General features: G+C 36.9%; 1 protein-coding gene across 3 annotated transcripts in view; it reads right to left on the reverse strand.

Moving 5' to 3' along the window:
- Positions 1–22,168, reverse strand: part of LOC123561019 (xylulose kinase-like) — an 81,748-nt gene that overhangs the window by 7,366 nt on the left and 52,214 nt on the right. For all 3 annotated transcript variants that reach the window (XM_053552314.1, XM_053552315.1, XM_053552313.1), the window contains exons 14-16: positions 9,793–9,889; positions 3,203–3,261; positions 601–688 (exon numbers count right to left, since the gene is read on the reverse strand). In XM_053552314.1, the coding sequence (XP_053408289.1) occupies positions 601–688; positions 3,203–3,261; positions 9,793–9,889 (244 nt within the window). The remainder of the gene's footprint in view (positions 1–600; positions 689–3,202; positions 3,262–9,792; positions 9,890–22,168) is intronic.

The raw sequence follows: 22,168 nt of genomic DNA on the forward strand, positions 1-22,168 counted from the left end.
GTTTTTCAAAGTTTTTCCCTATATAAGTCTATATAAACCATGTGACCCCCGGGGCGGGGCCATATTTGACCCCAGGGAATTAATTTGAACCATCTTGGTAGAGGACTACTAGATGATGCTTCATACCAAATATCAAAGCCCTAGGCTCTGTGGTTTTGGACAAGAAGATTTTCAAAGTTTTTCCCTATATAAATCTATGTAAATTATAGAAATAAACAAAGGGCCATAACTCACTCATAAATTGTTGAACCAGTCTGATTTTCAGGGGGACACAACTAGGGTACCAATACATCATTCTGACAAAGTTCGGTCAAAATCCCCCTTGTAGTTTCTGAGGAGATGCGATAACGAGAAATTGTTAACGGACGGACGCACCACGGATGCAGAGTGATTTTAATAGCCCACCATCTGATGATGGTGGGCTAATAAAAGCTGTCATGTAATAATTCTGTCTACTGACCTACAAGTTATTCAATAAGTGCTAGGAAATAAGAATTATATAACTTTTCACACTATCATTTTTACTTTTTTTAAATATAGAAAAAATTAAACAAATTTTGTCCATTATGAAAGTGACGTATATTCAGAATATTTTAGTACCATGTTTAGCCCTGTAGCACCCTCCTAATGCTGCCGAGTTTGGTACATCTGTGATATATACTGATGTGTTGAATATATCTGCTATTATCTGAAACAAAAATCACATACCATCTCTTTTATTTAAGACATAATGAGTTCCCAAATGTGGTTTATCGTAGAATAACCTGTTTTGAGTTCTTATGTGTAAGAATATATCACGAAGGCCGTAGTATATATTGTTTCGCATAAAAACGAAAAACTCTGGTTATTCTACAATAAATCACACTTGGGAACTTATTTCGATTCTAACACAACATACTAGTGTCATCAGTGTTAGATGAGAATGGTAACTACTTTTATGACCGTGCTATGCACCTGAATCAGATGACATCATTGCATGCGAGTGGTTTATGCTGAATAACCCTAGATAGAATTTCCTCTACATGTATGTAGGTTATTTGCTGGTCGTGTTAGAATAATGTATAAAACAATCTGTTGAAATTCAATTGGTAAAGTATGTTCCCAGACTGTCAAAAGTCACGTTACACTTTAAACAAGAGGGCCATGATGGCCCTATATCGCTCACCTGTTATCATTGCACTTGAGGACAAATAGGTCTTCAGAAAAAATATCTAAGTCCAAAGGACAGGAACAACAAAGGGAAGAAATTTAACCAAAAAGAAAAAAAAAATTCTTAAAAGGTACAGATATGTCAAAATACGCCTAAAAATTGGAGGTACCATCCATGTTGTACCACAGTAAAGTGGTCTCAGTTTTTCCCTACAGCCAATAATAAAAAAGTTACTAAAAATAAGCTATTTATAGTTACGTAAAAGGGAAGTAATTAAAAAAAATTATTGTAAAAGAACAAAAGAAGGATCTGCCAAATAAATCTGTTGACATAAATGAAATTTCAGATCAGTATCTTCATTAGTTACGGAGATATACCCATTTCAATTTGAAATAAAGGGAGGTAATTTGACATAAAATCAGTCCATAGTTATCTACCCTGATTGGCTCAGTCCAACTAATGACAATAATGAAATTTCAAATAAGTCCTATAAGTACTTACTGATATAAATCCATTTTGATTACAATCAGGGGAGGTAATCAAAATAACTCTGGAACCTACGACTGGATCTGATTTGTCATGGAATCCGAGATTTATTGTTGCTGAAGATATTTTGGAAGTTTGTATCAAATAAAACCATAAATGAAGTCTCTATATGGCTGCAAAAGCCAAAATAGCCAATTCTGGACCTTTAAGGGGCCATAACTCTGGAACCCATGAAGGAATCTGGCCAGTTCAAAAAAGGAATCAAGATCTTGTGGAGATACAAGTTGTGTGCAAGTTTGGTTAAAATCAAATCATAAATGAAGCTGCTATTGTGCAGACAAGGCCAAAATAGCTAATTTTGGCCCTTTCAGGGGCCATAACTTTGGAATCCATTAAGGGATCTGGCCGGTTCAAGAAAGGAACCAAGATCTTATGGTGACACAAGTTGTGTGCAAGTTTGATTAAATTCAAATCATAAATAAAGCTGCTATTGTGCAGACAAGGTCAAAATAGCTAATTCTGGCCTTTTCAGGGGCCATAACTCTGGAACCCATAAAGGAATCCGACCCGTTCAAGAAAGGAACCGAGATCTTATGGTGATACAAGTTGTGTGCAAGTTTGGTTAAAATAAAATCATAAATGAAGCTGCTACTGTGCAGACAAGGCCAAAATAGCTAATTTTGGCCCTTTCAGGGGCCATAACTTTGGAATCCATTAAGGGATCTGGCCGGTTCAAGAAAGGAACCAAGATCTTATGGTGATACAAGTTGTGTGCCAGTTTGTTAAAAATCAAATCATAAATAAAGCTGCTTTTGTGCAGACAAGGTCAAAATAGCTAATTTTGGCCCTTTCAGGGGCCATAACTCTGGAACCCATAATGGGATCTGGCCAGTTCAAGAAAGGAACCGAGATCTTATGGTGATACAAGTTGTGTGCAAGTTTGGTTAAAATAAAATCATAAACGAAACCACTATCGTGCAGACACGAAATTGTTGACGCATGGACGCACAGACGAGGACGACGGACGAAGGGTGATCACAAAAGCTCACCTTGTCACTATGTGACAGGTGAGCTAAAAATATACAAATAGTATTGAGGGCTTTCAGTACACTCTGCAAAGTCTTCATGACATTGAAAAGTCTGCTTGATTTTCTATAAAACGGCATCAGAAATAAATTTTCTTTTTTTTGCCTTCAAGTTCTATAGCTGTTGTTAACTACTGACTACTGGCACAAAAGAAGTCATTGTAATAATTTCGACTACTGACTGGCAAAATTTTTTGTTATAGTCAAAGTGCTAATGGAAACCTACCAAAGGCTTTTCCATCATCTTATAATCAAGAAATTAATACAAATGTAACACTACCACAGTACAGACTCCAACACAGTGTGCAAAATTAGGAACATACATGAAGCACAGTGTTAGAAATAATTATCAAGTTTAAGAAATAGTTTCCAGATTTAAACAAAGGAACTGCTGGTGCTTTTAAACCAAACAGTACAAATGTATATGACACTTTTATCTGTACATGTATGTAGTGTCTGAATAACTGATCAGCCCGTTTACCTGAAGAATGGCTTGATTAGCGGAGGCACCACCTGTGGCTATAACACGGGATTCTGGACCTGTAAATATAGATTTAACACATTGTGGAAACCTCATAGCACACAATGATATCCTCATATCACACAATGATATCCTCATAACACACAATGATATCCTCATATCACACAATGATATCCTCATAACACAAGAAGAAATTCCACAGTAAAAATCTCAAAACACACTAAGGTTTTAGCGAAAACTTCATAACACACAGCAGAAATCTCATATAACTTTGAAAGCCTTAACACACAAAGAAAACCTTTCCACACAGAATAAAAACCTAAAAACACGCAACAATCACTTTATATTAAAGAAAACTCGTAACACAAAGAAAACTCACACTGAAAATCTCATAGCACAGTGAAAACCATTGTACATGGAAATTTTTTCTTATTTACACAAATTGCTATATACATAAATAGTGTACACTTTTTACTATGAACAAGAGCTCGTCGAACAGGAAATGCCCCCCTTGATGCATTCAGTAATTGCACAGGGAACAGAAATAATATGCTCACTGTAAACTAAAGTTCTACCACTCTGGTTTAATCTGACCTTGACCTTTAACCTATTAATCTATCAAGAGATTACAGAGTGGTCTTGGCACCATCCACTGAGCCATTTTTGAATGTTCCAAATTTCAAGACTAGCTCAAGGTCAAAATCAATGTCAAATTTCATTTCGGTACAAAACAATGTGTATGTGGTCCAAATTTGAAAGCTGTGGCTTGAGAAATGTGAAAGCTGGCCCTGTGTTCACAAAACATTTTTCGGTCTCAGCTGAGTTTGAGTTTGAAATTTTAATATCAATTTTACTAAACCTTCAACAGTAGATACCACCTGACACTGACCATCAATACTGGATAGGCATCTGAAAATAGTTAATAACTTAAAATTTAGTTTTAAACATGCTGTCTAGATACAAATGATATATAAAGTTTCATTATCAAACTCAGCTGAGACTGAAAATGTTTTGTGAACACGGGGCCTGTGGTCACTAGATCAATTTTAAGGTCAAAGTTCATTTCGGTAGACAGAACTATGCATGTGCTTCAAATTTGAAGGAGGTAGCTTGAGAAATGTGAAAGTAGGTAATAGGTAAAAATCAATGTCAAATTTCAATTCAGAACACAAAAATATGCACACGGTTCAAATTTGAAGCCTCTAGCTTCAGAAATGTGAAAGTTTTGTTTGTTTGTTTGTTTTGGGTTTAACGCCGTTTTTCAACACTATTTCAGTCATGTAACGGCGGGCAATTAACCTAACCAGTGTTCCTGGATTCTGTACCAGTACAAACCTGTTCTCCGCAAGTAACTGTCAACTTCCCCACATGAATCAGAGGTGGAGGACTAATGATTTCAGACACAATGTCGTTTATCAAATAGTCACGGAGAACATGCGCCCCGCCCGAGGATCGAACTCACGACCCCCGCGATCCGTAGACCAACGCTCTTACTTACTGAGCTAAGCGGAAATGTGAAAGTAGGTCACTAGGTCAATCTCAAAATCAATGTTCATTTCGGTACACAAAACTATGCATGTGGTTCAAATTTGAAGGCTGTAGCTTGAGAAATGTGAAAGTAGGTCACTAGGTCAAAATCAAGGTCAAATTTTATTTCGGAACACAAAACTATGCAAGTGGTCCAAATTTGAAGCCTGTACCTTCAGAAATGTGAAAGTAGGTCACTAGGTCAATCTCAAGATCAAAGTTCATTTCAGTACACAAAACTATGCTTGTGGTTCAAATTTGAAGGCTGTAGCTTGAGAAATGTGAAAGTAGGTCACTAGGTCAAAATCAAGGTCAAATTTTATTTTGGAACAAAAAACTATGCATGTGGTCCAAATTTGAAGCCTTACCTTCAAAAATGTGAAAGTAGGTCACTAGGTCAATAACAAGGTCAAAGTTTTTTTTGGTACACAAACCTATGCATGTGGTCCAAATTTGAACGCTGTAGCTACAGAAATGTGAAAGAAGGTCACTAGGTCAAGATCAAGGTCAACTCATGTCAAGGTTCATCTTGCCACTCAAAACTATACAGTCATGTGGTCCAAATTTGAATGATGTAAGTTATGGACATGAAGGTTCTAAGTTTTTCCCTATATAAGTCTATATGAACCATATGACCCCTGGGCGGGGCCATATTTGAATTTAGAGGGATAATTTGAACAAACTTGGTAGAGAACCACTAAATGATGCTACATTACAAAATATCAAAGCCATAGTCTTTGTGGTTTGGACAAGAAGATTTTCAAAGTTTTTCCCTATATAAGTCTATGTAAACCATGTGACCCCCAGGGCGGAGCCATATTTGACCCTAGGGGAATAATTTGAACAATCTTAGTAGAGGACCACTAGATGATGTCATATATAAAATATTAAAGCCCTAGGCCCTGTGGTTTTGGACAAGAGGTTTTTCAAAGTTTTTTCCTATATAAGTCTATATAAACCATGTGACCCCCAGGGTGGGGCCATATTTGACCCCAGAGAAATAATCTGAACAATCTTGGTAGAGGACCATTAGATTTTGCTACATACCAAATATCAAAGCCCTAGGCCCTATGGTTTTGGACAAGAAGATCAGAAACCATTTTAACTGTTCCTGGCCAATGTGACCTTGACCTTTAACATACTGACCTCAAAATCAATAGGGGTCATCTGCTGGTCATGACCAACCTCCCTATCAACTTTCATGATCTTAGGCCCAAGTGTTTCTGAGTTATCATCCGGAAACCGTTTTACTATTCAGGGTCACTGTGACCTTGACCTTTGATATACAGACCTCAAAATCAATAGGGGTCATCTGCTGGTGATGACCAACCTCCCTATCAACTTTCGTGATCCTAGGCCCAAGCGTTCTTGAGTTATCATCCGGATTGGTCTACATTCCGACTGACTGACCGACCGACCGACCTACCGACTGACATCTGCAAAACAATATACCCCTCCTTCTTCGAAGGGGGGCATAAAAATGGAAGATTCTACAGCAATGTGCATAGGAATAAAATGTGTTTAAACACCATGCAGTTCACATTTACAAATAACATGTTTTAAACAAGAGGGCCATGATGGCCCTATATCGCTCACCTGTTATCATTGCACTTGAGGACAAGAAGGTCCTCAGAAAAAATATCTAAATCCAAAGGTCAGGAACAACAAAGGGAAGAATTTAAACAAAAAGAAAAAAAAAACTAGAAAATGCTTTTGTAAAAAAGCGCATGTCTCCCCCAATGCAAAGTCCTGTAGGCAAGAAGTCAATAGGGGTCAGGAGCAAAAGTCAAAGAGACACTGATGGTTGGCTGCAATAGGGATCATCTACTTGGCATGTCCAATCATCCCGCTAAATTTCAACACTCTTGGCCTAGTGGTTCTCAAGTCACTGTTCAGGCTTCTGTGACCTTGACCTTTGATCAAGTGACCTCAAAATAAATAGGGGTCATCTACTCTGCAAGTCCAATCATCCTATTAAGTTTCAACATTGTAGGTCAAGTGGTTCTCAAGTTATTTCCAAAAAATGATTTTACATGAACAGGCTACTGTGGCCTTGACCTTTAATAGACTGACCCCAAAATCAATAGGGGTCATCTACTCTGCATGTTCAATCATCCTATGAAGTTTCAACATTCTGGGTCAAGTGGTTCTCAAGTTATTGATCGGAACTGGTTATCAATGTTCAGGCCCCTGTGACCTTGACCTTTAACGGAGTGACCCCAAAAATAATAGGGGTCATTTACTCTGCATGAACAATCATCATATGAAGTTTCAACATTCTGGGTCAAGTGGTTCTCAAGTTACTGACCGGAAATTGTTTTCAATGTTCAGGTCCCTGTGACCTTGACCTTTAATGGAGTGACCCCAAAATCTATAGGGGTCATCTACTTTGCATGTACAATCATCCTATGAAGCTTCAACATTCTGGGTCAAGTGGTTCTCTAGTTATTGATCGGAAATGGTTTTCCATGTTCAGGCCCCTGTGACCTTGACCTTTGACAGAGTGACCCCAAAATCAATAGAGGTCATCTACTCTTCATGACCAATCATCATATGAAGTTTCAACATTCTGGGTCAAGTGGTTCTCAAGTTAATGACCAGAAATGGTTTTCAATGTTCAGGCCCCTGTGACCTTGACCTTTAATGGAGTGACCCCAAAATCGATAGGGGTCATCTACTCTGCATGTACAATCATCCTATGAAGCTTCAACATTCTGGGTTAAGTGGTTCTCTAGTTATTGATCGGAAATGGTTTTCCATGTTCAGGCCCCTGTGACCTTGACCTTTGACAGAGTGACCCCAAAATCAATAGGGGTCATCTACTCTTCATGTACAATCATCCTATGAAGTTTCAACATTCTGGGTCAAGTGGTTCTCAAGTTACTGACCGGAAATGGTTTTCAATGTTCAGGCCCCTGTGACCTTGACCTTTGACAGAGTGACCCCAAAATCAATAGGGGTCATCTACTCTTCATGACCAATCATCCTATGAAGTTTCAACATTCTGGGTCAAGTGGTTCTCAAGTTACTGACCAGAAATGGTTTTCCATGTTCAGGCCCCTGTGACCTTGACCTTTGATGGAGTGACCCCAAAATCAATAGGGGTCATCTACTCTTCATGACCAATCATCCTATGAAGCTTCAACATTCTGGGTCAAGTGGTTCTCTAGTTATTGATCGGAAATGGTTTTCAATGTTCGGGCCCCTGTGACCTTGACCTTTGACGGAGTGACCCCAAAAACAATAGGGGTCGTCTACTCCAGCAGCCCTACAACCCTATGAAGTCTGAAGGTTCTAGGTCAAATGGTTCTCCAGTTATTGCTCGGAAATGAAGTGTGACGTACGGACGGACGGACGGACAGGGCAAAAACAATATGTCTCCTGGGGGAGACATAATTCTTACAAGGTAAAGATGTGTCAAAATACACCTAAAAATTGGAGGTACCATCCATGTTGTACCACAGAAAAGTGGTCTCGGTTTTTCCCTACGGCCAATAATAAAAAAATTACTAAAAATAAGCTATTTATAGTAACGAAAAAGGGAAGTAATTAAAAAAAAATATATATTGTAAGAGAACAAAAGAAAGATCTGCCAAATAAATCTGTTGACATAAATGAAATTTCAGATCAGTATCTTCATTAGTTACGGAGATATACCCATTTTAATTTGAAATAAAGGGAGGTAATCTGACATAAAATCAGTCCATAGTTATCTACCCTGATTGTCTCACTCCAACCTTATAACAATAATGAAATTTCAAATACGTCCTATAAGTACTTACTGATATAAATCCATTTTGATTACAATCAGGGGAGGTAATCAGATATAAAATAACTCTGGAACCTACGACTGGATCTGATTTGTCATGGAATCCAAGATTTATTCTTGTTGAAGATATTTTGGAAGTTTGTATCAAATAAAACCATAATGAAGTCTCTATATGGCTGCAAAAAGCCAAAACAGCCAATTTTGGACCTTGAAGGGGCCATAACTCCGGAACCCATGATGGAATCTGGCCAGTTCAAAAAAGGAAGCAAGACCTTGTGGTGATACAAGTTGTGTGCAAGTCTGGTTAAAATCAAATCATAAATGAAGCTGCTACTGTGCAGACAACGTCAAAATAGCTAATTTTGGCCCTTTCAGGGGCCATAACTCTGGAACCCATTATGGGATCTGGCCGGTTCAAGAAAGGAACCAAGATCTTATGGTGACACAAGTTTTGTGCAAGTTTGATTAAATTCAAATCATAAATGAAGCTGCTATTGTGCAGACAAGGTCAAAATAGCTAATTCTGGCCTTTTCAGGGGCCATCACTCTGGAACCCATGATGGAATCTTGCCAGTTCAAGAAAGGAACCAAGATCTTATGGTGATACAAGTTGTGTGCAAGTTTGGTTAAAATAAAATCATAAATGAAGCTGCTATTGTGCAGACAAGGTCAAAATAGCTAATTCTGGCCCTTTCAGGGGCCATAACTCTGGAACCCATGATGGAATCTCGCCAGTTCAAGAAAGGAACCGAGATCTTATGGTGATACAAGTTGTGTGCCAGTTTGGTAAAAATCAAATCATAAATAAAGCTGCTATTGTGCAGACAAGGTCAAAATAGCTAATTTTGGCCCTTTCAGGGGCCATAACTCTGGAACCCATAATGGGATCTGGCCAGTTCAAGAAAGGAACCGTGATCTTATGGTGATACCAGTTGTGTGCCAGTTTGGTAAAAATCAAATCATAAATAAAGCTGCTATTGTGCAGACAAGGTCAAAATAGCTAATTTTGGCCCTTTCAGGGGCCATAACTCTGGAACCCATAATGGGATCTGGCCAGTTCAAGAAAGGAACCGTGATCTTATGGTGATACAAGTTGTGTGCAAGTTTAGTTAAAATAAAATCATAAATGAAACCACTATCATGCAGACAAGAAATTGTTGACGGAGGGACGCACGGACGGACGGACTGACGACGGACGAAGGGTGATCACAAAAGCTCACCTTGTCACTATGCGACAGGTGAGCTAAAAACATGTTTCACAAATGTTAACGCAAAGCTTATACTTGACACTGACCTATTTGTAGTCCACATAATTTAGCATACATAAGTCGTGCCAGAAACTGGCCCTCCAGTACTGCTCGAACCTCGACCTCGGGTGGAAAACTTTCAACCTGAAATATTTATACATTAATTGATCATACCTAAATAAACTTTTTCATTCTCATAAGCATTTTCATTTCCTAATATTTTTTCTACTTTTACTTTTTTAAAAGTTCAAATAATTGATCAATTACCATTCAAGATTGGAGATTTCTCTAAAGGTGGTCGATTTTTTTTATTTCTTTGAAACTTCACCATTAGATCGTATACACTTTTTTATTCCCGTGCTCACTAGGTGCAAAATACATGTTAGATTTCCACTAGCAAAGAAAGTTCTATCCTAGTTGCCCAACTAAGATGGAGCTTTTATGCATAAGTATGAAATTTGACAAACAACTTTGTGCCAAAAATTTATTTATTTAAGAATGACTGTACTACATTTGTCAAAGATTAGCATTTACAATAATATGTTTAGCCCAAATTCATTAGAAATGCAAGTTTGTAAAATAATTATTACCTCCCTTTTACCTCAATGATTGCACAACCAAGACAGAATGTCAATAAAGAATTCCAAAGCTTTGGTACATGTAGTTTTAAAACATGCTGTTTATTTAGATTTCTGACATATCCCAACATTTTCCAGTTGGAAATGTAAAACTAGACAAGTGCTGTAGCTATTGATGACAAATGCCCCCGAAGAGTGCCAAAACATGCTACAGTTGTCTTCCGCAAAACAAAAAAAAACACAAATCATTTTGTGACCTTGACCTTGACCCAAGAGACCTGGGTCATAAGCATGACATACATTCCCAATATGGTTAATATTTGTGTCAAATTATTTTCAAATCCCTTGATAAATGGCAGAGTTATGGACCCGACAAGAAACACCTTTGACTTCTAAGCGCAGTGTTCTGCCGAGGCCGCAATAATGTGAGAATTGGCCAAGAAGCATCAACTGTCGTGTTACGAAAATTTTGGGGATGAATGTGGGTACGGGATGACCTGAACTGAGTACAAATTGTTTGTTTCTCTTCCACAGCTGAATAGGAGAATTTCACGCAAAAATGTCATTTTGATAAAAAAAAAAATGAACAATTTTAAGCTACATTTCTGACAAGGAAAAACATTCAGTCTATTGATTAACGGCCTAGTTCTTCATGTGACTTCATAAAACATGATGACCCTATATTGCTCACCTGTTAAACTTTGCTTTGGAATCATAAAGATAACTAGAATGTGTCTGTAGGACACAGGGTACATTGGTACATTTGTCACAAATAAGGGGCAATAATTCAGATGTATGCAGGTTAATTGTTTAGCCTAAACAAACATTTCATGAAAAGGATTCATTATTCTAGGCCATATATTTTTGAGCTATGAGTATCACAAAACAAAAAATCCACTATTTTTGCTATTTCAAGGGCCATAACTCTCTAATAAGAACAAAGATTCTCAAGAAGAATGCCAAGTGTGAAAGGTCACATCATGATAAAGACTCAAGCAAGGCTTCATGAATTTACATTAAATACTTTCTGAGCTAGGCACATAATTAGGTGAAAATGTGCATTTTTTTACTATTTCAGGGGCCGTAACTTTAAAAATAGGGGGTGGAGCCAGCCAAAAAATAAGAGGTGTGCAAGTTTATATCATGATAAAGACTTATGCAAGTTTTCAATCATTTATGTTAAATACTTTTTGAGCTAGGTGCGTCAAAAGGTGAAAATGTGCATGTTTGATTATTTTAGGGGCCATAACTCTGAAAAAAGAGGGTGGAGCCAGACAAAAACTAGGAGGTGCACAGGTTCCTATCATGACAAAGATTCATACAAGGTTTGATCAATTTAATATATGAAATACTTTTTGAGCTAGGCACCTCACAAGGTGAAAATGTGCATATTTGACTATTCCAGGGGCCATAACTCTGAAAATAGGGGGCGGAGCCAGACAAAAAATAGGAGGTGTGCAGGTTCCTATCATGACAAAGATTCATACAAGGTTTAATCAATTTATACGAAATACTTTTTAAGCTAGGCACCTCCCAATGTGAAAATGTGCATTTTTGACTATTTCAGGGGCCATAACTCTAAAAACAGGGGGCGGAGCCAGACAAAAAATAGGAGGTGCACAAATTCATATCATGATAAAGACTTATGCAAGGTTTCATCAATTTAAACACTTTTTGAGCTAGGTGCGTCATGAACTTCGGATGGACGGACAGACGGACGCACACATGGACGGACAAGACCATATCTATATACCCCCCACCACTAATGGGGGGCACAATAAACATTCTGATAAAGTTTCATGAAAATAGGGTCATGAATATTGCCTCTAGTGTTAAGCTTTTCCTTTGATATGAGAGGGTGACCTACTTTTTGACCCCACATGACCCAGTTTCAAATTTGGCCTAGAAAATAAACAGTCTGTCCAAGTTTCATTTACACAGGGTCATATATGCGGCTTAAAGTGTTAACAAGCTTTTCCTTTAATTTGACTGGGTGACCTAGTTTTTGATCCCATATGACCCAGTTTTGAACTTGGCATAGGAATCATTGAGATAAACATTCTAACTAAGTTTGATGAAGATAGGGTCATACAGGTGACCTCAAGAGTGTTAACAAGCTTTTCCTTTGATCTGACTGGATGACCTAGTTTTGACCCCACATGACCCAGTTTCAAACATGGCCTAGAGATCTTCAAAATAGACATTCTGTGCAAGTTTGTTTTATATCAAAGCATAAATGAAACCTCTATATGGCTGACAGTATTTATGCCTATACAAGTTGTCTGCAAGTTTGATTAAAACCAATTGCAAAATGTGGTCTCTACTGTGTTCACAAGAAAATGTAGACGGTTCACAGATGAAGGGCGATCACAAAAGGTCACCTTTTCCCCATGTGACAGGTGAGCTATAAACGTAAGGGGAAACAAGCAGGCAAATCGGGTCCTGGAAAGATTCATTCATTATGGAGAGTATGAAAAGGCTATTACTTACGATTCAGAAAGCAATGGATGGTTTAGTGGTTTCAGAGAAAGCTGTTAATATACAGGGAAACTATAAAAGTAAACATACAGAATAATACTATTGGGAAAGACATTTAATATAAATCACTATAGGATCATTGATGTAAGGGACTGAATGCAAATGCAAATGTATCAAACACTTTGATATCAGAATTTCTTCCCTTGAAATATAAGTTATTAAAACCAAAAGAGGAAGTTATATTGTAGAGGAAGTTATATTGTAAAGGAAGTTATATTGTAGTAAAGGAAGTTATATTGTAGTAGAGGAAGTTATATTGTAGTAGAGGAAGTTATATTGTAAAGGAAGTTATATTGTAAAGGAAGTTATATTGTAAAGGAAGTTATATTGTAGTAGAGGAAGTTATATTGTAGTAGAGGAAGTTATATTGTAGTAGAGGAAGTTATATTGTAGTAGAGGAAGTTATATTGTAAAGGAAGTTATATTGTAAAGGAAGTTATATTGTAGTAAAGGAAGTTATATTGTAGTAAAGGAAGTTATATTGTAGAGGAAGTTACATTGTTTGGAAAAAAATATAATCACCAACTACCTAGACATTTAAGTTTTAGTTTTCTGTAAATTTACCAGGTCAGTATTTCTTATCTTTATCAACTTCTTGTCACATTTTAGTACTTATTTTATTATAAACTGCTCAAATTAAAAAATGTAAAAAATAAAAATAAAAAATATCATGACTGTATACAAATCTGGGGCATAAAAATGAAAATTACAAAACACAATCATGAAAATGTTTTATGAAGCATGTCATGTTTAAAATTATATTTCAGGATGTTTCATACACCAGATTACTATCACAATATATCCATGAGACTGTCTGAGGTCCTGGACGATATTGGAGTAAGTGAAAATGTTGTGATGAAGAGGAGGAGGACAGCTTTACTGATAGAAACTATGCTCACAATCACACAGAGAGCAAATGGTGAACAAAAAACTCTTTATCAATTAGGCAGTCAATCAGAAGGCACTACAACAATAGGACTGAAATCAGATTCCGACATAGTAATCTGTGTAGATAAATTCATTGTGATACAGGACTGGTCTGAATGGACTCCGGGTAAACAGAACTTTCTGATGATCCAGAATGAAACAACACCACCTGGTTATTGTCTTCTACAGTTAATTAGAGATGATGCTACAGCTGAAATAGGTGATGTGCTTGTAAATGATACACATGGCCGGATCTTGGTCAAGAACACAATACTTGAGGCTGTAGCGCCAGGAGTGCATAGGTGGCAAGGACCATCAGCAACAGTAGATGCACAACCAGGTTATCTTGCAACTGACCTTGTAATAGCAGTTCCTTGTAAATCATGGCCCCAGTCATCAAGAGCTTGGCTGCACCAACAAGAAACAAATACATGGCCAACAGCAGAAATGAAGAGATATGCAAAATCAACAAAGTGTTTTGTTGTTGGTGTTGGCAGCAGAACAAGTGAAAATGCAGACTTCGAGTGGAGACTTTCTACCTCATTAGCTGAACGCTGCTTGATGTTCAATTTGAATATTACTCAGATAAGATGTTACATCTTAATGAAAATGATTCTTAAAACATACATTAGTGTTGAAAATCTTGACAAAGAAAGTTACATTTCAAGTTTCATGTGTAAAACTGTTTTACTTCACTGTATAGCAAGTAAACCTTCATATGTATGGAAGAAGTGTAATATATTAAACTGTTTAAATTACTGTCTATTTACATTGAACTACTGTATATTGAATGAACACTGCCCCCATTTCATTGTTCATGGAAACAATTTAATGGCAGGAAAATTTTCAGCTGAAATCAAACAGCAGTTACTTGAAAGAATGTCAACTGTGATACCATCTGATGGCATTTCTCTTTTTGGAATTCAGATTGACAACCTTGGTGAAAGACTTCAGATTAAGCTCAATATGATAAATGAACTACATCATAATATACCACAGCCAGATTGGCAAACAATGCATGTAACAAGTTTTTTATTAGTTAATACAGCTCAAAAAGTTTTTAACATAGAGAAGATAGGAGATGGAAGTTTAGAAACACTATTACAGAAAGTGATATAACTAAAACGATACTACAGAGCTGGTGACATGTTAGAAAAGACATCATGCAGACTTCTAGCACCTCGACTTTGTACATCAATAGGATCTCAGATAGCCTCACAGAACATTCAAATTAACAACACAGTATCTCCTCAAGCACTTACATGGATTGAAGCAGGACTGGACTCAGATGTTGCTTCAAGCACACTAAAGTTAGCATCAATAATGTATTGTGTAGGCAATGCAGAAATAGCTGCTTTAATTCTTTCTAATATAGAAGAACAATATAAAATAGAACATACCCAGCCTCTATGTTACTGCTACCTCTTCAATAGACCAAAACCTTACATTAAGAGAGGATTTGGTCAACTTTCTAGTCAATATGGTGTAGAGGCTTTAAAATATATTGTTGCATTTTGTGTAAAATTTTTCACTTTGGAAATAAACTGTGTACCACATGAACTTCAGTATGAAATGTTTAGGTCAACACAAGAGGACCTGCTACATAGAGGTAGTTTTGATAACTGGATGGACTGTGCTGTAGTAGACTCACTTCCATATCTGTATTTTCTACAATACAAGACATACAGTTTCCTACAGAGGCCCATGGAACAGCAACAAGCACTGATCAAACTTGGGCGGGTCATTAGAACAGAGCCCAACCTTGGACACAGAGAAACAGCACTGAATTTACTAGGACAGTGCATGGAACAGGAGAACAGACCTGCTGATGCTCTTCAATGTTACATGTCTTCTTTACGCCTCAGAGATAGAAACAATGCTGCTAGATTTCATATATGCAGATGTTTGGCTAATACTAACTCATAGAGATCTACCTACCTGAACATTGACTGGTGATTCTGATTTTCAACTGTCACAATGACAGTAATACTTCACATTTTAAAACGCTATTATTCTTGTTATGAGCCAGCGAGCTTTTTATGAGCCAAGGACCCCAATGTAAACAAGCAAATTCGATGAACTGGTATCCCCTGCCAAAAGGGTTTGTGGTGAGGAATGGCAAAAAAATATATGCGGCAAAAAGTTAAGGATGTTACTAAAAAGCAAATAATTTCAATATGGTAGATGAGCCATAGGTTTGATTGGTACCATCTAACGGGATTAATTATCATAGTGATTTTTGGAAAGGCATACAATCCTGGAGTAAGATAATATGTGATAGCAATGTATCGACGGTAGCTTTTGGTGTGATATCATCCAGTTATATGCCTACACTTAGATATAAGTTCAGGTGAGCTGAAATATATCTAATGTAGACATACGATTTATGGAACATATGCTATTCAGTCTGAATAATTGATGTATTTGTAACAAGTATTTAAGAACAAACAAATAAAATATTTCCATAATTTTCGACATTTTTTGGTTTGCTTCTTTGAATTAATGTTAATTAAAATAATGATTATAAAGAACATCTTATATAAATAATAGCATAGACAACTATTAGGCATAATTATATAGTTCAAATTTAGATTTTCTTCAGATAAATGTTAGACCTTGAGGTATCATTTCTCCCTGCCTTCCCTTGGGAATACTGTGAAATCATTTTTATTCGCTTAGGACGAATTTTTGCTTATTTCACGCTAGGACCGATGCGCGAATTTAAGACCGCGCTCGCGCTATTATTATTTTTTTATTTTATTTCTTCATTTCTAAAATTGAAAATGTGCGAATTAAAGCCCGCGCGAAACAGTCCTTTTTCACGTTTGCGTGAAATTTCATGCCAGTCAATTTAAATGATTTCACAGTATTTAACATTAAGACTTTCGAAAAGTACATACTGAAGGCTGAATGCCTACATGAATACCATCTTAACGTTAGGGCTTTTGTAATTTACGGGACATTTAATACGTTTCCTAAAAACATTTAAGACGATGAAATAATGCTACAAAATGAAAAAGTGCACTCTGTAGTTTATTAACAATCTTATTTAACCATAAACTGAATGTGCTTTAAAAAAAGATTTCTTTCACATACCTGTTAACATCTAAATTAGTGTAATTTACGTAACAGTGATTTTATTACCAACATTATAAATATTTTACTCAAACTAATAACCCAATGACCAAGATGTTTATGATTCTTCAATATAATTGAAAGTACAGACTGAATAGTGTTTCTTATAACTATTTTTTTCTGCAGATAGAAATCAAATAGATACTCATTGGAACACATGGCTTCCGAAGGATCTGCTTTCCAGATTTTATTTACTTCACAACAGCAGGTGTTAAGTGCTGTGTGGCGGCCATAAAAAGTCGCCCCAACTTCATCTCAGTGTTGTTATATTTTCTGGTCCTTCGGGATCATTGATTTCAACTCATTTAGATTTGAAGATACTAAGTTGAAAAACTTTATGGTTTATCCTGTTGTATATATATTATGTCTCTTAATTTATATACTGTCTAACCCCTCTTAACCGTCACCCTTAACGGCGGTCGTCCCTTCCCAACGGTCAGTCTTTGATGCCCCTGTCGATTTTTACTCTATTTTGTTACCCTCTTCAGCAATCACCCCTCTTCTGCGGTCAGCGGTCAACGATTTTGCCTCCCAGCCACCATTTTCACTCCTATCAGCGGCCAATCATTTTGATTTTTCCAAAATTTCGTGATCGTTCAAGCACTAAGGACATATCCGAAAATATTTACATTTTCTTATTTAGCGATGGACTATTTATTTCGTGGCAGTTGGATAATAATTACTGATTATGATCTCTTAGTTGGAATTCTATATGTAAACAAGGATTTTGTCTTCTAAACGGAAATGTATGACTTTGGATGCCCATTTCGCCGTCGTTGAAGATACAAAATGACAAGAGCTTCTCAATTCAAACTGATAACAAAAGGTGTGATCGTTCTTTTTATTGTGATCAAATGGCCAGTAATTATCAGCAATTAGCCTGTCACCTTGTGTCAATTTTGTTATTCACAGTTTGATCTCGGTAAAAGATAATACTCGATCTTTAATTAGTACTAACAGATTTGTGATTTTATTTTTATTTCTTTCCCAAAATACTAATATATTTTTGTTTTAAAAGAAATATAAACCACTCAATGTTTTACGAAACGTAACGTCGGTGTTTGATTTCAGTCTAGACAAAAACGCATAGAGTAGTTTCCCTTTACCGAAATGGTGAAGATTACAATTTTTGTTGTTTACTATAACACTCGCCAGAGTTGTTGATTGCGAGTAAGACCATTAGTATTGGGAACTTAAATGTACGTCAATGTATTCTGGTAAAATGATAAGAGTAAATCGAAAAAGAAACGGGCAGTAAGTTACAACTGAAAACAGGTCAGAAGTCTGAAATATATAAATATTCTGGCTGCCCCTCTGATCAGCGGTCACCTCACTTTAGCGGCCAAATTGTCTGTTTCCCCTTACTGGCTGCTTAACAGGGGTTAGACTGTATGCTAAAAAGTGTTAGTTTATTTATTTATTTTTTAAATCAATACGAGATACAACATGTAGCTATTTCTGTGATACAACTGAATACTTGTATTGGACTTGTTCTTATGCCCTGCGTTGCCCTGCCCTGCGTTGCCCTGCCCTGTCCTGCCAGCCTATCTATCTACACTTATTAAGAGAGTGTATCAGTGAAACTTTGTCACCTATTTTTCCACCTTACAGAAAAGCCTGAAAGGTTACCATTCTTGCAATAGGTACATCAAATTTCTCAAATACTGTGTACATATCTACTTTGAGATCAAAATAATCCTATTTTAAAAATTTTCATTCAAATTCTCCTGATCTTGTTGGTTTTCTCACCTTTCCGGGTGTAAAACCCAATCACCCCGATAAGAAGTCCAAACTCACGGTTAAAAAACAAGAGGGCCAATATGGCCCTAGGTCGCTCACCTGTGTAACATACCATAACAGTGTAAACATGTTTTACTTAGTGATTTCAAGGAGACAAATATTCTGACCAAATTTCATTAAGACTGGACCAAAAAGTGAGGCCTCTTGAGTGTAAACAAGCATTTTAGTCTTTGATTTGACCTTGTGACCTAGTCTTTTTACCCCACATGACCCAGATCAGAACTTGTCCATTTCATGAAAACAAACATTCTGACAAAGTGTCAGGAAGATTGAAACTGACCTCTAGAGTGTATACAAGCTTTCCCTTTAATTTGACCTTGTAACCTAGTTTTTGAACCCATGTAACTTAGATTTGAAATCATACAAAGTTTCATGAAGATTAAGTCACAACTGTGGCCTCTACAGTGTTTACAAGCAATTCCTTTGACATGACACAGTTTTTGACCCTACATAACTCAGATTCGAACCTGACCTAGAGATTAGTAAGACAAACATTCTGACCAAGTTTCATTAAGATTGGGTCAAAAGTGTGGCCTCTAGTGTTCACAGGCTTTTCCTCTGATCAGGCCTACTGACCTAGTTTTTGACCCACATGACCCAGATTCGAACTTGACATAGAGATCATCAAGGCAAACACTCTGACCAAGTTTCATGAAGGTTGAATCACAACTGTGGCCTCTAGAGTGTTCACAAGCTTTTCCTTTGATTTGACCAGGTGACCTATTTTGAACCCACATGATCCAGATTCCAACTTGATCTAGAGATCATATTTAGAAAAAGATTGCGACCAATTCATACATGCCATATTTTCAGACGGTCAATAAGGGAGATTTGTCTCAACAGGGCATTTTGTAAGGGAGATTTGGGTAAAAATAAGGGAGACTTTTATTTGCTCATTTTTTACGCGCTAAATAGCCGTTTTCATGAAAAAATCATCAAGTATTCTATATTGAATTGATGAGTGGAGCCAACAGTTGTGTACAGAATGCATGATTATTACTTATAGCACTTTATTTAATCCAAGAAAATTCAGAATTCCATGAAAGATTGAACCAGGAATTTTGTTTTTGCTTGATGTGTTGATGCTTCTGCATCTGGGGAGAGTGATCTTTTTGACATGTTTAAGCATACAATACTCAATACTCAAAAGATTGTGGAGATATCATGTCAAAACAGTCTTTTAAGGGTAGTCATTTCTTTTCAGAAATGAAGTTGTTAAAAAAATGAAAGTCCTTCTTTTGCTCGATTGTCCATGTATTTAAACTGGGAATTCTTCTCCTGTTAATTATTACAACACAACAATTATATCACAAAGGAATGGCAGTCAATTCTGCAATTTATTTCATAAAATTCACTTATCCGAATTCATGTCTGTCCGAAATTCTGTGTAGTCCGACATTAACTCGCCAATTTTTGTTAAATTGTAATTGATTTTTTGCATGTTGTGCAAGTATTTAAATTGAGAAGCATAAACTCGGTGTTAGCACTAACCTGTCTCATCCTCTGATGGCTCGATAAATATCAGGGTCAGCGAAAACGAAAGTACACTTTGGCAGGTGGCGGTTAAATGACGTAATTTTAAGACTGGTTTATATATTGTTTTGAAAACTACAAATCAGCGACTTTGATGGTACTGAATCAGACTAAAATCTCCCATGCACATGTTTACAATTGCCTACGGCTAAGATTAAATGGTTAATTGTTTGGAGATGGTGACAGTAGGTTGTCAGATAATTAATGCCTCAGGCGTGTATCCCTCGATAAACAAGCTAGGGATTATAGATAACTATCAAAACTATGTTTGAAGAGTATTTCTGGGCTACTCGATGTTGCATTTTAAGTATTTTCTAAAGGTCTACATTGGGTCCGAGATACGATTTTTCGACAGAGAACTTTTTTTTTATTTATATTTTTACGGGAGGTTTTCATGTCCCGGCGGGAGACCGGGAGATATACTGAAAATACGGAAGAAAAAGGCTCCCGGCGGGAGATATGGCATGTATGCCAATTTTCATAAAGATTGGGCCACAACTATGGTCTCTAGACTGTTCACATGCTTTTCCTTTGATTTGACCTAGTGACCTAGTTTTTGATCCCATATGACACAGTTTCAGACTTTATCAAGAGATCATCAAGACAAACATTTTGACCAGGTTTCATATAGACTGGGTCACAACTGTGGCTTCTAGAGTGTTCATAAGCTTTTCCTGTGATCTGGCAAACTGGCCTAGTTTTTGACCCCACATCAACAAGTTTCAAATTTGACCTAGAGATCATCAAGACAAACATTCTGACTAACTTTCATTAAGATTGGTAAAAACTGTGGCCTCTTGAGTGTTTACAAGCATTTCCTTTGATTTGACCAAGTCACCTAGTTTTTGATCCCACATGACCAAATTTCAAACTTGATCTAGAGATCATCAAGACAAACATTCTGACTCAGTTTCATTAAGATTGGGTAAAAAACTGTGACCTCTAGAGTGTTCACAAGGCAAATGTTGGCATGACAGATGCTGGACAATCACCAGTCGCAGTACCTAACCTTCAGCACTTTGTGCTCAGGTACACTTTGTGCTCAGGTGAGCTAAAAACCCATAGACCAAACAAACCCCGATGTTGTTAACCGTTCTCCAACCACTGTATGGGCAGGTGAAATAGAAAGTGAGTCAGTTGGCTTCTTAAAATCTGTTGACCATTTCACACTTAAAGTCTTCAAAACTGAAAATGCGTCACAAAACTAAACCACAAACTTTTAAGGGTGCTGAAAATTCGTATGAAGTCAATGAGAATAGTGATCCAAATTTCACAAGAATTGATTAAAGATGATTGGACTACAAAATGACTTCAATTGTAGTAATGTAACTTATTTATAAATTTCAATGACATATGGTCAAAACCTGTTGTCCCCAAGATTTTGAAAATGTCCCAACATTTTTCATACCAAGGGGACATTTGTACCCAACATTTCTGATCCTCGGTAGAACACTGTAAAAATGACCTTGTCGCTTGGGGTCTTGGTCTTGTGCATAACATATCATTTCAATATAGGGAACATTTATGCCAACTTATTTTAAAATTCTTCATCAATGGCAGAGTTATGGACCAGACAAGAAACAGCCCATGTTAACCTTTAACCTCTAAGTGTGACATTGACCTAATAGCTAGGGGTCTGGTTCTTGCACATGACATGTCGTCTTATTATGGGGCACAATTATCCAAATTAATTTCAAAGTCCCTTCATCAATGACAGAGTGATGGACCAGACACAAAACAGACTCTGTTAACCTTTGACTTCTATGTGTGACCTTGACCTTGGAGATAGGTGTCTGGGTCTTGGGCATGACACAGCATCTCATTATGGTCAACATTTATGCCAATTTATTGCAAAATCCCTTCATGGATGGCAGAGTTATGGAATGGACACGAAACAGACCCTATTAACCTT

Source organism: Mercenaria mercenaria, chromosome 10, assembly GCF_021730395.1.
Source record: "Mercenaria mercenaria strain notata chromosome 10, MADL_Memer_1, whole genome shotgun sequence".
Lineage (NCBI taxonomy): Eukaryota > Metazoa > Mollusca > Bivalvia > Venerida > Veneridae > Mercenaria > Mercenaria mercenaria.